The 14,488-nt window shown below is 36.1% G+C and overlaps 2 protein-coding genes across 2 annotated transcripts; both read left to right on the top strand.

Annotated features, from left to right (window-relative positions):
- The first annotated feature begins 511 nt into the window (after positions 1-511).
- Positions 512-9,456, top strand: LOC147380543 (uncharacterized). The gene is made up of 2 exons (XM_086431547.1): positions 512-652; positions 9,123-9,456. The coding sequence occupies exon 2, from the start codon at positions 9,126-9,128 to the stop codon at positions 9,357-9,359; it is 234 nt and encodes a 77-aa protein (XP_086287673.1). The 5' UTR covers positions 512-652; positions 9,123-9,125; the 3' UTR covers positions 9,360-9,456.
- A 3,513-nt stretch (positions 9,457-12,969) lies between these two features.
- On the top strand, positions 12,970-14,213 carry SDR2 (NAD(P)-binding Rossmann-fold superfamily protein). Its single transcript, XM_086431564.1, has 2 exons — positions 12,970-13,129; positions 13,320-14,213. Exons 1-2 carry the CDS (start codon positions 13,047-13,049, stop codon positions 14,152-14,154), a joined length of 918 nt encoding a protein of 305 aa, XP_086287690.1. The 5' UTR covers positions 12,970-13,046; the 3' UTR covers positions 14,155-14,213.
- The last annotated feature ends 275 nt before the right edge of the window (positions 14,214-14,488 follow it).

The following is a 14,488-nucleotide window of genomic DNA, read 5'->3' on the forward strand; positions in this document are numbered from 1 at the left end:
CATATATAATTTATACGGATATTTACGAAAAAGTGATCAACTTTTGATGAATTTATGATCTCGGCTCACTTTTCATTTTAATTACCAAAACGTAAACGATAACAAATTCGAAGGTTTTTAAAGTCAATTTCGTCGATTTAAAGTGATTAATTGAAAGTAGTCACTGTAAACCTATGGAATTGTCACTTAAAACTTGCAAAGTAAACACTTTAAAACCGTCGAATTTGTTACTGTTCTGAATTTTTTATTTTACTTTTCAATGAAATCGTGATCATTCACATTTTGATAATTACAATGAACATTTAGCCAGAATAGTAAACAACTCATTTTCAGCTCGCAAAATGGTAATTCAGCCTAATTTATATGGGCATGGTTGGGGAGGAAGAAGAAAAAAATTGAGTGGAATATTTTTTTTTCTTTAATTTTTGGAGTGTAATAATTGAAAGAGGAGAATTTTTAAGTGATGGAGTGCAATTAGTAATGTGTGGTGTGCAACTAGTCGGCACCAAAATATATTTTCTTTTAAAACTTGTTTTATTTATGTATTTATGATTTTCTCTTCTCACCATTCTCAAGTCTCAACCGAAGCAGCTCGACTTGCAACCACAATCCATCTTCTCCGAAGAGTACATCTACTCCGGCCACGTTCTAAGTAAGTCTCTCTCTCTCTCTTTCATCTTTAACCTGGAACCATAAAACCCATGATCTTTCTCTCAAAACCAATCATCTTCAGGCTCTTTAACTATTACCTCCTTCATCTTCAAAGTCACCTTGGTCCCTAGTAAGAAAACTCTTAATTTCAAACCTATTCAACCTCCAATTCCTCACCACGAGTTGTTCTAAGAAAACCCCTTTCACCCCATCTAAGATGTAAGAAAACCCTTAGTTTCAACTCTTTTTAAACTTATTTAACCTCTAAACCCTCACCATGAGCCACTGTAAGAAAACCCCTTTCACCACTAGTAAGAAGATGACGAAACAAGATTAAAGATGACTGATTTTGAAAAAATAAAATAAAAAATTAAGACCTTTTTTTTCTTGGTACAAATTAACGATCAGTACACTATTTTTTTTTTCTAATTTTTTTGGGTTACATTACCTAGAGATGAATTTAGCTTTGAATTGGATATTATTGGATTTAGTATCCGTCGGATTTTGATACGAATTTGGATACCAGTGAATTTTTTGGATTCGAATTTGGATATACCTATATCTGATCGGATGGATATCCGTTGACAGCCCTAGATTTTTCCATAGGATGGCAAAATACCATAGGAAGTTGAATCACATTTTGAAGGTAGTGATTAATGGAGTGTCATGGAGGATGAGGAGGAAATTAAGGAAGGAATTGTGGGGTTTTTCGAGGAATTTTAATTGGAGAAGGAAATTGGTAAGCCATCCTCAAAAAATTTGGAGTGCATTGTCATCTTTTCAGAAGAAACGAATGTGGTTGGAAAGAACAATAGAGGAAGAAGAGGTCTTTTTGGCAGTCTCATCAATGTGTGGAGAAAAATTTCCTGGATCAGACGGATTCACATTTGCTTTCTACAAGTGTTGGGGACATAATTTTTGAGGATTTCATGAAGGTGATAAAGGATCTCTTGGAGATGAATTATTTGGATCATGGCTTGAATAGTACCTTTGTGGCCCTAATTTGAACGAAAGTTGGGGCTGAGGATCTGGCAGATTTTAGACCAATTAGCTTGGTGGGCTCAACTTACAAGATCACTGTGAAAGTTCTAGCCTCAAGATTGAAGGAAGTGCTATAATAGGACATTATTGGACCAGAGCAAGGGGCATTCATGAAAAGGAGACAAAGGGCTTATGCTCTTGTGGCAGTTTTGAAGGATTTTAATGATCATGGTGTTTTGGATATTGCGTCTAATTGCTCCTCTGTTATTTTGGTGCCAAGGAAGTTGGGGATTGAAGATATTGTAGACCTAAGACCCATTAGTTTGGTGGGTGCGACTTACAAGATCCTATAGAAATTGCTTGCCACAAGGATGAAAGAGGTGATGGATGGGATCATTGGCTTGAGTCAGGGAGCCTTTGCGAGGGGGAGGTAGATCATGGATGGGGTCTCCTAGTTGCTAACGAATGCTTGGATTGGAGGTTGAAATCAGGAGTGCCAGGCTTAATTTGTAAGATAGACCTTGAAAAGGCTTATTATCATGTAAGTTGGAGTAACTTAAGGTACCTTCTACGGAGGATGGGGTTTGGTCATAAGTGGATATACTGGATTATGAAGTGTGTCTCCTCGCCTACCTTCTCCATTCTTATTAATGGTTCTCTAAAGGTTTCTTCAAGAGTTCACGAGGCTTGCATTTTATCCCCCTTCTTGTTCTTGGTGGTATAGTGACAGAAATTGCCGGTCTTTTGAAAAAATCACAATTTAATCATGATATTCACATTAGTTGAATAAATCATGGGTTTTTTAAAAAATCGACGATATTTTGAAGAAAATGGTGGGTTTTTAAAAAATCGCGAATAATTGCACAAGATCGTCGTTTTTTCTAGATAGCGGGTTTCACTCCAGTTTTCAAGCAACTTAGTTACAGAAAGATTTTTTTTCAGTAATAATTTTTTTATTAGAAAAATTCGTTCCTTAGCAATATTTCAACTCTTACTAAGGGTTGTTGAGATCAAATGGAATACAACATTGGCAATTTGACACTACAACCCTCTAGTTTTTATGGAAAAAACTTAGATCCAAAGAAAAAAAAAAACAATTCCTTTTGGACTTGATCCAAGGTTTTGGAAATGGATAGCTACTGAACTCCCAAAATTCAAATTAATATTCAACTTAAAAAAAAAGTTTTTTATGGACTGTTAGTGATTTATCTTTGCATGCATCCCCATATTGTGGCAATTACTTGTTCTTCCTCTAGTTTTTTTTATGTTGGTATGGAATCTACTTCTCGAAAATCGTTCTTGAAAGGCTCCTTTTCGTCTAATGCCCTTTGGTAGTGTATACGACTACAAAACCTAAAAGCTCAGCAAGATGAATAGCAGATTGAAGCAAGGTGAACAAGCAAACAGCTTTAGTGAGGATCTGAAAGATAGAAAAGAGAGGATCAAAGAGGCAGTTACTTAGTTCCGAGGGACTAAGGAGACGCAGGGTCAATATGAAACATCTGCACTTCCCGGTCCTCCTTCCTAAAAAGCCTTTCCGATTGCCTCCGTCTGACTACGGCATCCCACCGATCCTCGCATCGGCTCTGCTAGTTGGCTTTGCTATCAAGGCATAGCATTCTATGGACTCTTCCACCACGTCCAGAAATGGTATGCCAAAACGTTTTCTCCTTAGCCAACCAAAGAATAAGTTTTTATCCAGCCTCCTCCAACTCTAGGCTCTCTTCTCCTAGGAATAGAATTTTTTCCTCTACATCCTTGTGGCATCAGATCATGTTTTTGGATGCCACAGGGTGAGCTCAATGACCCTTAGTAAGGATTGAAATCTTACTAAGTTATAACGCTAGCCTTAATCATAACATATTTTAAACGAAATAAATAATAAACTAACTTTATTCTTATAAAATGGAAGGAAAATTGGGTTTTGTTGTTTGACACGAACTCAAGCACTCAACTACTCGAACTTGCAACCACTCACACTCAAAGTAAGGAAAAAAAAAACTAAAATTAATATATGAAATATATATTTCTATATTTTCTATCATATATAATTTTTTAATGTTTTTTTTTTAGTTTTTCTGACTTTCCCGATTTTTTTCAAATTTTTTTCCATGTTGAATTATTCCTGAATCACGACTTTGTCACTATGCTTGGTAGTGGCTGAGGCTTTGGAGAGAATGGGGACTTGGGAGGCTTTAGGCCCTGTGCAAGGGGTCCTTTGGTCACTCAGTTTCAGTTTGCGGATGTCACGTTAGTATTTTTAGATGATGACATTGGTCAAGTTGGATTCTTGGGCGGGTTGTTGTGTTGTTTTGTAGAGGTCATAGGGTTATTGGTGAATATTTGCAAAAGCAAAGTATTTTTAGTGGGTCAACTCTCGAATGTGGAGTTTCTAGCAGGTTCTTTGGGGTGTAACGTGGGTTCTTTGCCTTCTTTATACTTTGGCTACCTCTAGGAGCATCTTTCAAAAGCAAAAGCATTTAGGACACGGTGGTGGAGAGGATATCTAGAAGATTGAGGTCTTGGAAAATTAGATATCTTTCCAAAGTGATAAGCTAACTCTGATTAAAAGTATGTTGTTTAGTATCCCTGTATATTTCCTTTCTCTTTTCTCACTGCCTAGGAGCGTGGAGTTGAAAATGGATAAAATGTTCAAGGACTTCGTGTGGCATGACAAGGAAGGGAAAATCAAACTACATTTGGTGAGTTGGAAAAACATATGTATGGTAAAAATATTAGGGGGTCTTGAATGAGGTTCTGTTAGGGAAATGGCTTTAGAGGTTTGGGGTTTGGAAAGGCATTTTAAAGTTCATCCTCAATTTAAGAAAATGGTATCTTTTGTAGTAAGAAGGGGTGACAAGGTAAGATTTTGGGAAGACTCATGGTGTGGAGCGGGTACTATGAAGGAGAGATTCTTTTCACTTTTTGCCATCTCTAGAAAAAGGAATCTCCCAGTGACTAGTTTTCATAGGTTTGATACGTGTGGTACGAGTTGGGACTTGGGGTTCAAGAGGTCGTTCAATGATTGGGAGGTATTGGAGATGTTGGAATTGTTGACTTGCCTAGACATTGTGCCAGGAAATTCAATAGGAGAGGATTCAAGAGTTTGGAATACTAATAGCAAATGGTTGTTTTCGGTGAGAGAGGATATAACGACTTAAATAGGATTGGGGACCCAACCTTCCCACATGTGGTTGTGTGAGGCCCAAGGTTGCCGTCTAAGATGACTTTCTTTATGTGGACAATAGTGAATGTGAGGATTTTAACTTTCGATTAGTTAAGAAAAAGAGGTTTCCGTGGTCCGAACTGTTGTTGCATGTGTTTGTTAGATGAGGAATTGGTAAATCACTTTTTTTGCATTGCCCCTTGGTAAAAGAGGTGTGGGCCCACTTCTTCTCTATGTTTGAAGTGGAATCATGTGTGCCAGGTACTATGAGAGAAGTTTTTGGGGGAATGGATTCAGTTGGGAAATGGGTTTCATTCTTCCAAATGGTTGATTTGGAGCTTAACTTCGTTTGCGATTACATGGGGTGTTGGAAGGAAAGAAATGTATGTTGATCCTTAGGTTTCTGTTCTTTTGGTGCAAGATATTTAAGGAGTTCAAAGGGGTGTTCTTCGAGGAATTTTTAGTTCGTTGGGAGTTTGTTTGTAATCTGTCAGAAGCCTAGCTTGGTGTTTTGTGTTCTTTTTTCCTTTTCCTTATGTTCTTTTCTTGTTTTTTTCTTTTGGTATAAGCAGCTCAACCTCCCCACTTTGTTGTTTTTTCCTGCTATTATTATGTGAGTTGGGATTTTTTGGAGTACTTGATGGGAAGAATTAGATTGGATTATGAAGTGTGTTTCTACTATTTCATTTTCAATCCTAGTTTCTTTAGGAGTTCCAAAGGTTTGAGGCAAGGAGATTCCATATCTCCATTTTTGTTTGTCATGGTGGCTAAGGCTTTAGGAAGATTATTAACTAAAGTGGTTAACATCGGAGCTTTGTCAAGGTTTAGAGTTAGTAAGAATGGCCACCTAATTTCTCACCTTCAATTTGCAGATTACACAATTATTTTCTTAGATCATTCTAAGGATCAATTGAGATTTTTGAGGGTTTTATTGTGTTGCTTTGAAGATATTTCAAGGTTACATATCAATCTCCAATAAAGCAAGTTATTTGGAGTTGGTGTGGTTCAAACGTTTACTTCCTCTTACTTGGGCCTTCTTCTTAGGGCTCCCTATAAAAGTAAAAGCATTTGGGGTCAGGTAGTTGAGAGGATAGGAAAAATACAAAATGCTTGGAAAACAAAATACCTATCTAAAGAAGGGAAGTTGACTTTGATCAAAAGTACTATTGCAAGCATCCTGATTTATTCCTTTCATTATTTTCCATTTCAAAGGGAGTTGAAGGGAAGATATAAAAATTAATGAGGGAATTTTGGTGGCATAACAGGGACGGCAATAGAAAGTATCATTTGGTCAAATGGAAACTCATTTGTGCTCCTAAAAGAAATAGAGGCTTTATTAGAAAATTGGTTGTGGCAATTTGTAGAGGTAAGATGAAGTCTTTGGAGACAATAATCAAAGCAAAGTTTGAGGAGAAAATATTTTGTTGGGAAAGCGAGGAGGCGAGGTTTTCCTATGGATGTTGTATTTGAAAGGAATTCTAAAAGTATCTTAGCAGTTTAATTGGGAGATTAGTTCAAAGTAAGGAGAGGGAATAAGGTTTGCTTTTGGGAAGATTGGTGGTGTGGAAGATTGCCTTTATCATCACAATTCTCATCCCTTTATGCATTATCTTTGAACAAAAATAGAATGGTAGAAAAGTGTCTGACTTGCAATGGGAGTGTGCATACTTGGGATTTGGGGTTTAAGAGAAGTTTCAACGAAGGGGAGACAAACGAAGTGGTGTCTCTTCTAGAAACCATTAGCTCTGCCCACTTAGTGACGGCCAAGGAAATTCTAAGGGAGTGGAGCAAAAATAAGGATGGAGTTTTTTTCGTGTATTCTTTTCACAAAGCTTTGTTGCCCCAATTCGATCTAGTGCTCTCAGAGACATCCATTTGGTCATTTCTTGTTCCATACAATGATTCTTTTTTCGTCTGGTTGGCTTCTCTTGATAGAATTTTCATATTAAACAATTTAATTAAACAGGATTTGCTTATGCCAAAATTTTTGTAGTCGTTGCAAGGCAAGTAGAGAGTGGGTATTCCCAAATTTGGTTTTGTCCTTATTCTTGGGGTGGACCTACAATGTGTTTTCAAGAAGAAAAATGTATCTTTGGTCCATCATTCTATTTGTTATTTGTTGGGGGTTTTGAAAGGAGAGGAATAAAAGTCTTCCAGGGTATTGATAAGTTGCCGAATGAGGTGATATCATTTTTCTATTGGTGCAAATTGAGAAAGAAATTTGAAGGAGTGTTCTTTGAGGACTTTGTTTTCTAATGAGAGGAGTACTATTTTTAGTGTTGAGAGGTTTGTTGTGTTTTATATGTTTTTTGTAGTTTTTTTTTTATTCTTTTTGTAGTTTTTATTCTTTGTGTTATTGTACTTTTAGGGGGTCATCTCGACCTCCTGCTTATTCTTTAATAAATTTAGGGTTATCAAAAAAAAAAAAAAAAACTCTAAACCATAGTCCTTCATTTTAGAATTTGGTTAGGGTTTCTAACATATTTTTTTGATAAGTTTAATTTTATTGACCCCCCCCCCCCCCCCCCCCCCAAGAAGTACAAAAGCAAGCCAAAAAAAAAAAAGTGAACACAATACAATAACCCTCTTACCGCAACAATGAGTAAAGCTCCTCCCATTTGAAGACAAAATCTTCAAAGAACACTCCTTCAAAATCCTTACTCAATTTGCAACAGTAGAGAAGGAAGCCAAAATTACCCAAAATCACTTCATTAGGCAACTTCTCACCCTCCTAAAAGACTCTTCTATTTCTCTCCTTCCAAAGCCCCCAGCAAATTGTAAATAGTAGGATGAACTAAAGATACATTCTTCTATTGGAAAACGTGTTGCAGCTTCACCCCAGGAACAGAGACATAATCATGTTTGGGACTCTAATCGTAGTCTAGGTCTTTTGAGCGCTTGTTTTGGGTTCTAGCCTGTTCTTTCGAACCTTTAAATAAATTTGTGAACCCATTTTATAGTTTCAAATATCCTTGCTATTATACGGTTAGGGAACAATTTTGACTGTAGAAGGCCTAATTGAATGAATCACTGACTGCTGGGATAGTTTTTATTTGTAGTCTTAATCGTATAAGGTCAATAGTTCTATTTGTTCATGATAATGATCTCTGTACTTGGCAATGTGTAACCAAATCAAATTTTCGAATGACGATTTCTACTCAAATGTCCTTGTGAATTCATTCATTCATAATCCATGTTCTCTTGAAAATAGTTTGCTCGAAAAATCATTTGTGAGCAAAAGGCTTTCTCATGAAATTGTTAGCTCAATAAACAAACAAACAGCAATGGATTAGTTATCCCTCAACTGTGCATTTCCCTTTCATTTCGTTGAGATTGGACTTGTTTGGAGCATTTGGGTTATTCTACAAAGAAGAAGAGAAGCTTTTGCAACACTTATAAATGTTCCACCCTATCTTTGTTTCTTTATTGTTGGAAGAAAAAAAAAAAAAAAAAAAAACTCCAATCCTTGGTTCTTGAATCCTTCAAATCCTACCAGTATACTCGTATGCATGATGTATCCAACACAGACCAGCCCTGTTCCTTGGTATTTGAGGTTGGGTAAGTTGATCCATCACCCATACACGTCCCTACAATATATAATGTATAAAGTAGATTGCTAAATATGCACAAATGCACAGCCTGGAAAGAAGCGTAATTTATTTTGCCTGCTCATTTGGTTATTATTTTGTACCTGTTCTTGACAATGTTGCTATCTCTCTCTTTGTTGTTTCATGTCATTGATACCTGCATTTGACAATGTAGATTGCTAAACTTGCAGAAGTACTGCTATTTGAGATGAAACATAATTTATGCTTCTCGGTTATACTGTGCTTTTGGGTAGTTGTTGCAACCTGTATTTTAATGAAGGCTCAAATAGTTCTAAAATTTATGTTTGTACAGAAATAGTTATTTTGATATTACTTGGTAAAAATAAAAATTAAAAAGTTTTCCGATATTGTTATATTACAACATGGATTTTTGTTGGCTTGTCTATGGTTGCAGTATTTCAAGTGTGTAGAGGCCTCTATATCAATATGCATACATCCCAATTTGTTGGCCCAAACTGTGAAAAGAATTGCAATAAGAAAATTTGTCGTTAGCAAGTTTACTCCAGCTTTTACTACAAGAAGATTTATAAAGAATGCAATTTTTTTTTTCTTTTAAATTCTTGTATAGGTGGCCAGCCCCCTTTGCCTCTGTTTTTAATAAATGCTTGACATATCAAAAAAAAAAAAAAAAAAGCTGCTGAAAAGATTGCTTGAAATGGAATGGTGATCACAAGGGTTAGTCTTGGCATTGAAGTATTTAACTTCCTGTTGTGCAGGAAATGGGTTTATGGACATTGTTGGAAGGCTTTCTGCTTCTTGCAAATGCTTTAGCAATATTGAATGAGGAGCGGTTCCTTGCTCCAAGGGGTTGGAGCTTCACAGAAGTCTCAGGAGGAAGGACAAAATCGCTCAAGGGGCAGCTCATAGGGCTTATCTATGCAATCCAATACTTGAGACTACCCCTCATTGTTCTCAATGCCATCACTATTGTTGTTAAGTTGGTGTCAGGGTGAGGTTGAATAGGGCAAATTAGAGAGACTAAAGTGGTTTGTAGAATATACCATAGATGATCTTTTGAGCTTTCATATGTTACTCATGTTGGGTTGCTTAGGACTTGTGTTGATTGCAGAGAGAAGTTTATTTTTGAGAGTTGCTATTACCCAACCAATTTTTTAATAATGCCACACCAACTATGTGCAATTTTTTGGTGATTTATATAGGAATTGGTGCGGCATTGGTAAAAATTGGTGTGGCAATAGTAGTTCTAATTTTTTCAGGTTTCACCCTTTCGGATAAATGAGGATAATAATGGTACATGAGAAGGAACTTTAAAAGATTGTTATAAGAGGCATTATGTGATGAATCTGAGGCCCATCTCCTCTCCTCTTCACTATACCCTCACCCAATTTCTGTGTACACGAATCTAAACCATTTTGGCTTACGAGCTTTTTGCATGATGCAGGAACCATAGTTGGGAGTTCAAGAGAGCGATTTCTTAAATAAAATTCGAAGTGATATCTTTTAAAGCGAAACCAAGGAAAATTTCTTGCGAAATAATAGTTTTCTTCATTGAAGCATTTTGGCTGAAATTTAGCTATTTATTTTATGATTAAGTAATTTGGGATTTTGTAAAATCTTGTATTGTACTTTTTGTGAGCAAAAAATCTCTCAAAACAAAAATACACAATTTTAGGGAGTAATAATCTCATGCTCTACCAGCTGATCTTGGATTTTTCAACTTGGTATGCAAAGCCATTCAAGTTAAAAAATAATGGGGACCTCAAATTTAATTAATACTGTATATGTGGTGTATTTGGCAAGGACCACTGTCCACAAAACATCAGCATGATTGTTAGTGGGTCTACTGATATTGGTGTTTGCCATTAAACAATCTAACTCGTGATTCATGTTAATTGCCATTAAACAAATCTAACTCGTGATACATGTTAATTGCCATTAAGGTGGGACTTTTGTTTTAAATGTCAAAGTCGTGGTCATGGACTTTTTCTTGGGACTAATTAACTTATGTCTCTTCCAATTTATGAGGTGGGACACCACAGACTTTAACATATGGGACCATCATGCATGTTGGATACAGCTGCATCGATAGACCTTGTCTTAATTGCTCTACAAGTGTAGAATTTGTTTCTATAGCCACAAGGTTGGGACCAAAACACTTCCATTAGTGTTTGAGAAAGAAAAAAAAAATCATAAAAATGTACTTTTAACTCAAATGATTTTAGCAAGTAAATAGTCATCTAAGGAACATAATGGCCCATATCTCTTTAACTTTCTCTAATAATTGCTGAAAATATATGCTAAAAAACACTTTACTATACTATATAATTATATGTAGGGATAGATTAAAGAGTAGGAAGGTGTTTTGTCTTTTAATTAAATTATTATAATGTTAATTGATCGTAGATGGTGAGGACTCGGCCTAACTTGTAAAGTCAGCAATTGGTAATACCACTGGCCTGGGTCCAAAACTCCACCTTCACCTACTTACCTACTGAAATAATCAAAAGATGGCTTGTGGTATTGACATAAAACTGTTCAACATGACTTTATCGATGAAATATATGTACATCGTACGTGTTCAAGTTCAAAGGTGAAAATTGTAGCATTTGTATCTTAGTGAAAATTTAAGGATTTCTATAGTGATACATTTGTCAAATGAACCTTGAACTTAGTCATGATTAACCAAACTTTAGCTTATATTAAGTTCAACGTTGGACCTTGAACTTTCAAAATGCCCTGCAGCCGCGTGGTCAAATGCTCAAGAGACTCACCATCAATCAATCACTATTTCTTTTACTTATTTTCCCTCACATTTCTTTTTCAAAGTGGTCCTTGTGTTTGTCCATTCTTATTATATCTTTCAAGCAATCACTGCTACAATAACAATTAATAAAAGCCGGACATATCGCAAAGATTTTATGTTGATTAAATGAATTATTTTCTTTTATTCTATTTTGTCTAAAGTCAAGTCTTCTATTATTGGGAATAGGATTCGACTTTCAAGCAATAATTCACATCCTCATTACCCCTAATTAATTTACCCAGACGAGCTGTGGTGTACATACGCTTGTTCTTATCTTACTTACAATAACACCAGTTTTGAGTATCAACCAATCAATTCTCATCTAACTATCATTGAACCCAAATTCCAATTTTTATTTTGGTATTGGAAATGGTGGACGATTATTGATTGTGATTCTTACAAGGCATGGTTACCTCATTTATTGTACTGGAAAAAAAAAATAATAAAGAGAAAATACTCTTCTTTTATCCGAGGAAACTTGACATCCTTGTAGGGTATGGTTACCTCTAATGAGTTCTCTTTTAATACTAAGAAAAATGGATCTACATATCGATCCACACCTCAATATAACATTGTCTAATAGTGTAGCATGCCACACAATTGCTAGATACTAAGGCGGATTTGTTGTCCTCACGTAAATTAAAAGAATGTAAAAAATGGTCAAAGTAAAGATACCAATCTAGGACAAGTCCATGACATTGGATACCACCTACTAGAGCACGGGATTGGATCCATGTTGGTAGGGGAGAAGAATTTCTTATAATATGAGAAATTGATGACTAGTTAAGTTTCCTCATAATGAGAGTTCTTAGTTTGCATAAGTAATAGAAAATATACCTTAAACATATTGGAGGAGATTTTAATATTAAAAAATATATATATTAAGACAAATGATTGTCTAGTTCCTCATTGGTAGAATTACTGAAACACCATTTCTATAAAAATATAAATTGACATCAACTATTTTTCTTGTTTTATAATGAAAAATATTAATCAATTAGATTCTGTAAAGATTTTTAAGATCTTTTTTAAGTGATTTTTCTTTCTATACTTTAATTGATGTAATTTTCTATACAAATTTATCAGATTCTTACAATGATCACCTAATTCAATAAAGTTAATTTATTCCTTGACAAGTTTGATTTTTGATGTGTTGATCTCGATTCATGGGTCAAAGGACATGGAAGAGTGAGCCTAACTACCCAAAAATCATTGACCGTACGAAGGTCAAAGATTTATGGAGATAACTCAATTTTTTTTTAAACAAACGAGACCAAGGAGGTAATAATTAATAATGTTTCAAGTTTGAACCATGAAGCGCCGTTTCAACTTTCCAAGACTAGACTCGACTCGGTTGGGTTACGAAGCTACTCGACCCTCAAACTTATGGAATCAAATTAACTAGTCAACTCAAAAAATCGTTGAGTCAACTCGGTTTCCTTGAAGGATTTAGAGTGGTGCTACACTGATTTACTGTGATTCTCACAATTCTGACGTGGATATGCATACATAACCATAGATGGTTTTTACTCGTATCTCGAGGAAACAATCTATGGTTATGTGTACATCCCACGTCAGACTTGTGAGAATCACAGTAAATTCCGTGTGTCATTCCAGCATTTTCCTTGTTTGTTGGAAACTGCATTCAATACTGCTCTGCGCTGACGTGGTAGCGCACAGATAAGCATAGACTTCTTTTCCTTTTTGTTTACAAGGAAGGTTCCTCAGTCCCCACCACCAGTAGTGAAGAACGGTCCACTCACGGAAACCATAAGCCTTGTGGATCGCTTATAAATTTCTTCTATTCCAACACAGTTCTTTACAGCCTTTGTAACTCTCTCTCTCTCAAACACACACACACACACACACACACAACATGCCTGCTCAAGTAATCCCAGAGAAAACCCATCAAGGAATTCATGTATTGGGTAAAGAAAACAACACTCCCTTTCCAAGAAGGTATTCTGATCTCCTTCACTTCTCTCTTCTTACCATCAATTACAGAAGATCCTTATTTTGAAGGCCATACAATCAATTGTGTTTAAGATCGTTTCACTATGGTAATTTTCTTAATTTGTAAAAATATGCATCCAATTCACCATGTTAACCTCGTTTTTTTTTTTGGTCTTTCTCTGATTGATATATATAGGTTGGAAGGAAAAGTTGCAATTATCACGGGTGGTGCCAGAGGGATAGGAGAAGCAACTGTGAGGCTCTTCGCTAGGCATGGTGCCAATGTAGTCATAGCTGATGTTGAGGACGCTATTGGAACTGTGGTCGCTAATTCCTTAACCCCTTCGGTGACATTTATTCATTGTGATGTTAGCCTAGAAGAAGATATAGAGAACTTAATTGAGTCGACAATTGCTCGCTATGGCAAGCTTGATATCCTAGTGAATAATGCCGGGGTCCTTGGAAACCAATCAAAAAACAAAAGCATCATCAACTTCGATCCAGATGAATTTGATCGAGTTATGCGTGTCAACGTCAGGGGGTCTGCACTAGGCATTAAGCACGCCGCACGTGTGATGGTCCCAAGAGGAACCGGATGCATCATCTCCACTGCTAGTGTAGCTGGGGTTATGGGAGGGCTTGGACCCCATGCATATACGGCTTCAAAGCATGCCATTGTTGGGCTTACGAAGAACACGGCTTGTGAGCTTGGTAAGCACGGGATTAGGGTTAATTGTATTTCTCCATTTGGGGTGGCCACATCCATGCTTGTTAATGCATGGAGGAAGTGCGAGGACATGGAGGAGGAGGATGAGGACTTCATGGAACTTGGAAGCCCTTGTGAAGAAGAAGTAGAGAAGATGGAGGAGTTTGTGAGAAGCCTAGCTAACCTTAAGGGTCCAACACTAAGGGCTAAAGATATAGCTGAGGCTTCTCTTTACCTTGCAAGTGATGAATCCAAATATGTAAGTGGTCACAATCTTGTTGTGGATGGAGGAGTTACTACCTCAAGAAATTGTGTTGGCTTGTAATACTAAGTATTCCATTTAAAAATTTCTATTGTATCAATCAACACATTAGTTTGAGCAAATTGGCAAATCTTTTTTGAAAAATGGAACCAATAAATATAAGAGATCTAGAATGACATCCAATTCTACAGTAATATACAGTGCCTACTAGGGGTGCAACTTGGTTCGGTTTACAGCTAAATCAGAATCGAACTGACCAAGGTCGGTTCCATTATATGAGAACCAAAACTGAACCAAATTGCTCCGAACCAAATCGAATTAATAAAAATAATAAAAAATATTTTTAATAAAAAATAAAAAAAAATATTTTTAATAAAAAATAAAAAATAGTACCTGA

This window comes from Akebia trifoliata, unplaced genomic scaffold (genome assembly GCF_017979445.1).
Source record: "Akebia trifoliata isolate Shusen 1 unplaced genomic scaffold, ASM1797944v1 Contig01311, whole genome shotgun sequence".
NCBI lineage: Eukaryota > Viridiplantae > Streptophyta > Magnoliopsida > Ranunculales > Lardizabalaceae > Akebia > Akebia trifoliata.

What these genes read in the sequence shown, in the direction of transcription:
- LOC147380543 (XM_086431547.1), top strand. Translation starts at nt 9,126, where the DNA reads ATGGGTTTATGGACATTGTTGGAAGGCTTTCTGCTTCTTGCAAATGCT.
- SDR2 (XM_086431564.1), top strand. Translation starts at nt 13,047, where the DNA reads ATGCCTGCTCAAGTAATCCCAGAGAAAACCCATCAAGGAATTCATGTA. An exon ending in AACACTCCCTTTCCAAGAAG is followed by an intron (nt 13,130 to 13,319) that starts GTATTCTGATCT and finishes TGATATATATAG; the next exon opens with GTTGGAAGGAAAAGTTGCAA.